The 5624-nt window shown below is 38.3% G+C and overlaps 1 protein-coding gene across 1 annotated transcript; it reads right to left on the reverse strand.

The window, feature by feature from the left end:
- Positions 1-3631: 3631 nt before the first annotated feature.
- Positions 3632-5004, reverse strand: LOC145220611 (bone morphogenetic protein 1 homolog). The gene is made up of 3 exons (XM_080087807.1): positions 4849-5004; positions 4321-4471; positions 3632-3870 (listed from the first exon to the last, which is right to left on the reverse strand). Exons 1-3 carry the CDS (start codon positions 4897-4899, stop codon positions 3686-3688), a joined length of 387 nt encoding a protein of 128 aa, XP_079943933.1. The 5' UTR covers positions 4900-5004; the 3' UTR covers positions 3632-3685.
- Between the last annotated feature and the right edge of the window lie 620 nt (positions 5005-5624).

A 5624-nucleotide genomic window follows, 5' to 3' on the forward strand; every position in this document is an offset into this window, starting at 1 on the left:
CTTGGTCTTGACCCTAGTAAAAGGTTCATTTGATTGTAATGGGCCCATCTACTGGCATAAGCTGAGGACCCAGATACTGACAATTCCCTCTTCTTTTTATAATATAACCTCTTCAAGTTTTTCCATTTTTCTCATACCTGTTCACTGCACAACGAAAAAATTACTTGTAAGTGTTATTGCAAAAATTTATCTATATTTGCAAAAATAGTTATATGTAAGTGATATTGCAAAAATTTATCTACACAACATGATCTCTACATTAAAGAAATATTGAAGCCGTATATGATATTACACACCAATTATACACAATTTTGTCAAGAGATTTGACTTACCATGTAAAACAGACACCTTTTTCGGCCAACGTTGCTGAGACAGACTTAAAAATGGTGGCATTTCTTTGAGTTTTTCCATCAATTAATGGTAAAATGCCTTTGTCGTGAATTACAGCCAATAGCTCGTTTACATCAGACTCACTCCACAAAGTGGGTGACTTTCTTGGCTTCGCCATAGTTTTAACCCGACTGCTAACCAACCTCTGTCAACCGAGTTCGCCGAACACACCAGCGAGCACGCAAAATCAGTCAAGCGGAAAGTGATTCAGCAAAATATCTAGTTACCGGGTTATGAGTCGCGTTCGGAACCCACTTAAATGATCATGTAAAAAGGCTTAGTGATACAGGTGCGGCACACATTTGGCATTTCTATGTAAAGCAACAAATAGTTCAGAGTGTTTGTCGTAGGGCTATGAGCAAATCAATTCAATAGTGTAACTTTAAATTAAATTGCAAACGATGTGCTTAAAAACGTTAGCTATATTTTTTACCATACTCGAAGAGTATTGGTTAGTGCACGCGGGCAGAATTAAATGGAGGCATCAAACACGCGACGACACTGTATACAATATATTGATCCGGTTTAAATCGCCTGCATTGTTTTACGAGGTTTGCGATGGTTTGAGCGGGAAGCCTATATAGGACACAGTGTGTTCTAAAGCAGGGCTTCTCAAACTGTGGGTCGCGACCCCAATTGGGGTCGCGAAACATTTTGCGTTATTATGTCAGTCACAATAAATGGTATACGTGCGTACATTTATTGTTTACACATCATTCCCGTGTAGAGGCTATACCAGGGGTGCACAACCTTGCGGCCGTACCATATAGATACTACATATGTGGTATCTATGGTCGTACAGAGACGAGTTTATTAGAATATATGTACTGGCGGCCGTGACGTAAATAAAAACTCTTTTGCCAACCAGCCATTCATTGCAGTATTTGGCAGTGTAGAAGAAGTCAAGAAAATCTGCCTTTGTTGTGAAAAACAACCACTGATAGAAGTGAAAAGCTTACCACAGACATATATTGCTTTGTTTGCATACTACTACTATGTGTTTAACTACAAATATTGTCCTTATGTTCATTTGGCCCTTCAGTTTCTTCAAACCTGTTGGTTTGGTACCCAAACATCAGGTGTTAATGATTCAGTCAAAGAATTGGTGATGAAAATAAACTGTTTAATGCTTTGCAGTGTTTGCTTTGACAGTTGCCTGTTTGTTTGTTTGTTTGTTTTTTCTTTTCTTTCAGCACTGTTCTTTTTAATACACATTTTGCTATATTTGTGTAGTGAAAGGTGGATAGAACCCAATTTTATTTGGGTAATCTTTACCCAACAAAGTTGGGTGTCCCCACGAATGTACCCAGAACATTAAATAAGGTACAAACCACAGCTACCCAATATAGCGTTTGGGTGGAAAATCATCATACCCAAAAACGAAAATTGGGTAAGTAAGTATGATACCCAAGTTGGTTTGGGTATCAATCACCCAAAAAAATATATTGGGTGTCCCCACGAATGTACCCTGTTTGGCATAGAAGTACCCAATGATTTTGGGTGTTAGTTACCCAGTTTTGCTAACAGTGTAGCCACACTGCGGCACTTCAGTTTGTTAGGAACGGCAAGACGAAACAGTATGCACTGTTCGCAACTTACTTATCATGCAAATGTTTCTTGCATTTGTATTTAGCATTTTTTGCCTATAAACATGATGCAACAATCATTTTCTCTGTAATTTAAATCAAGGCTACAATTTGAACAACGTAATATTTTGACAAATTTTTATTGTTACCTTATAGAGGCCTTCGCATTGGCCAAGGTCAAACACGAACGCCGGGTCGGAGGACATGACCTTTGCAGCTGTCATTGAGTTGAGAGAGGGGAGTTTCCCGGTTCAATGCAATGTAAAACGTGTCACCGAATTCGTAATCTAATGTGTTCTGCTGATCTTCTGTTAATCTGAAAAGAATGTGTTATTACTCTTTGCAGTTCAATTAAAGCCAACCGGCCAAATCTTATAAAATACATGTCGTCTATTCAAATTTTTTAAAAAGCTTCCTAGGAAAACAAATTTGAAAAAAAAATTCTTTTAGATCAACTGACTACAAACAAGAGAAGAAATAATGACTGAGGCAAAATGACGCTGCCTCTGAAACCGTGTGTGTGTCATGTCGTAAGATGAGTACACCGCTATTATATATTAAACCACTCTGTTACTCTAGCCATCGTCCATCAATTGTGCCTTCCACTATTTTGTGCTCTATGACGTTTCACGCAGCTGTTTCCGACTCAGTGACTATTTCGGTGCTATTGTGCCGCTATGTGCTGTTTTATACACCAATCGGAATAAACTTAACCCAAACAGGCGACGTCAGTTACGTTGATGTGGTCACAAGGCATTTTAATTGTCTTATGCTACAAAACATCATTCTGTTGCTTGCATGAACGCCGTAAAAGCGTTATTTCATCTAACACTGTATCTCTGAACAAACTCACGTGATGACCCAAATCTTTTTCTCTGCATTCTACTGCTTGGGGCATTTCTACAAAAAAAAATAACACAGTAAAAGCTTGGCCATATTGTTGGATAAATTTTGGTTGCAACTTCCGTGGTTGTACTCCAAACCACTCAACAACCACGTAACCTTACTATGAAGCAGTTTAAAATGTCACATAATATATTGTGTTTTTTTCATACTGTTTAAGACTATTAAAGGCACTTTGAACAGGTATTTGATACGTTGTGATGCAATAAGTGTATTTGCCGCTAGCATAGCTAGTTGATGTTGCCACAGCTTTTAAACGTCTTGTTTAAGCCATTGTCTAATAATGTCCATTGTGCATGTCTTCATTATTCTATTCTGTACATCCTTACTTTTTGTAGGCCTTAACGTGTGGACCTGTCAATTACCCTTTTGGGTTGAAACGGACTACAAAAATCTAAAACTAAACTAAAAAACGATTTGGGTTCGGACCGGGCTTCGGGCCAATTTAACGATACACAGATAAAGAAAACTCGATTCGCATTTGTTCTTGGGACAGCCATGTTATCCAAAGAAAACAAAATGAACTTTTACCTACCTGTCGCGCTAAATCCCATTTCATTATTTTCGAAATTGCTGACGAACAAAACAGTGAGAGTTGTTGTATTCATTTGAAGTGAAAAACTTCCCTGATCCCCAAAGATTGAAATAGTAACATCATCGTACTTAAACTGAATAATGTTTCAGACAAAAATCAGTGTCACAAAATATTGGAGCGTCAAATAGTTATTGTGTAAAAAACATCCTTGGTTTCAAGTAAACCGTTTTGAAAAAGTCGATTCAAATAAAAGTAGTTACAAAAATAAGAACTATCTCACGAAGAGAACGTCGACGTGACTCTCGGTGTGAAAAGTCGAGAATTGAAAAACCAAAGAAGTTCTGGTATCGAGCTTAAAGTTCCAAACACAAGCTGACCACGGAGGATAATTACCCGGAAAGTTAGGAGACTGTAAATTGTACATAGGTCCTGTAACGTCTTCTCCGCACATCATGGCTGTGATGCAAAATTACATGTAAAGCTATCATGTATACATTAACATACTAAATCAGCGGGTCACCAAACATTCCATTGTACACAATCCCAGTGGTGAATTTTTTGAAAGACCAATCACAACCACTGCTGCCTTACACGTATGTTGCACATATAAGCTTTGTAGTATGGGATCGACAGATTGACCAGTTAAGTATGTTAAGTATACCAGTTAGGAAAAACATACATTCATTGCTGGAATCCGGCCTAAAGCGTGGATGCATACCAGCAATCACGATGCACGTCAGGGATAGGGGAGAAAAATCAAGCCTGCGGCGGGATTCGAACCCACGACAGACACCTTTTCGGGACTCGCGCTCTACCAACTGAGCTACAGAGGGTCAGGGCTGGTCCCAGTTATGACTGCATGTTTGTCTTATCATACTTTCAGATTCGACAATAAACGTTGCTCACCTGGATGGATTGTCAAGGAGATGGAGATAAAGGAAGCAAGAGTTACGCAGCTGACATAGGCGGATGGTCCGTTAATAAGAACAGGCAAAGGAGTAATACCACCAGGCAAGGTACCGGCTAATACTCCTGTGTCGTCAGTTCCCTCGTAAACCTTCATAGTAAAAAAATCGGCATTGGGATTTATCATAAGACTAGGTACGTTAGTCAAGATTCTTGAGTTAAAATACGATTGATGTTTGTTTCAAATTAACTAAGTTAATAATATCAACAGCAAAAAATTGAACATGAAAAAAAACAAACAAATAAAATCACAAAAAGAAAAAAAATGCCGTTTATACAAAAAGTAAACAAAAGTTTGTGAAAAAAAAGTGATTATTTTTTGTGGCTCAAATTAACAGTTTTCTTTTAAAGAGCTCGAGTTTTAAGTCGAGGTTTTAGGCCGGATTTAGAGGCTTGTACTTTTGATTTAGGACTTTTAAGCCCGCTTGCAACTTGATGAAAAAGGACACAATCGACGGAAAACGTTACCTCACAGATGTCGCCTCTAGTCAATCCTCCAGCCGGAAAATAAGCGACCATTCTCGAAGAGCCTTCAGTTGTAGTAAATTGTCGAATAAAGTTGTTACAAGAAACAGCAACAACTACATTCAACTCAGCTTCGTTCACAGAAGCAAAACCGCACTGAGAAACTATAACCACAAAAAATTTCAAACTAGTTTCCCAACCAGCCCTAATAGGTTCGGGTGGAAAAAACATTTTCGTCCATGAGGATGAGCCGAACGAAAATTCTTTTTTCGATAAACGCTTTCAACTGTACCAAATCTGGATTTCTGCCCTAATTTTATCTACAAATTAAACTATTTGCCAAATATTAACTATTGTCCACGACTACACTATACATGTTGTTAGTTAAGCAATCTGATCAGTGTTGCCAGGTTGCGCTTTTGTCGCCGAATTGGGCTGCTTTGGACGTCGAGTTGCGGGCTTTTTTCATGAGTTGCGGGTTGCGCCTTTTTTGGGCGGGTTTGTGAATGGCATTTTCTACAGTATAACGAGTAATGATTGCATTGTTATTGTGACGTCAAAAACCTTGTAAGTTCAATTTTGACAAAAGAACTAATAAAACTGCCCAGAGCGTCGGGGATTTAACATCCAGCTAAGCAAAAGAATGCTTTTAGTCCACGGAATGCAACGTTCACTTCTCAAACAAAGAAATTTAATAAACGACTCCGTTGTTACCACGTAATAAGAATTGTCTCTTGGCAAAAATTGTTCTTTTATGTTGTAAAGATCATCTTACTTTG

Source organism: Phallusia mammillata, chromosome 3, assembly GCF_965637545.1.
Source record: "Phallusia mammillata chromosome 3, kaPhaMamm4.hap1.1, whole genome shotgun sequence".
NCBI classification, from domain to species: domain Eukaryota; kingdom Metazoa; phylum Chordata; class Ascidiacea; order Phlebobranchia; family Ascidiidae; genus Phallusia; species Phallusia mammillata.

Excerpts from the sequence above, each read along its gene's own strand:
- LOC145220611 (XM_080087807.1), bottom strand. The coding sequence starts at position 4,899 with ATGGTCGCTTATTTTCCGGCTGGAGGATTGACTAGAGGCGACATCTGT. Across the intron at positions 4,472-4,848 it reads CTAGAGGCGACATCTGTGAG|GTTTACGAGGGAACTGACGA; the intron begins GTAACGTTTTCC and ends TTTACTATGAAG. Across the intron at positions 3,871-4,320 it reads CTCCTTGACAATCCATCCAG|CCATGATGTGCGGAGAAGAC; the intron begins GTGAGCAACGTT and ends TTTGCATCACAG.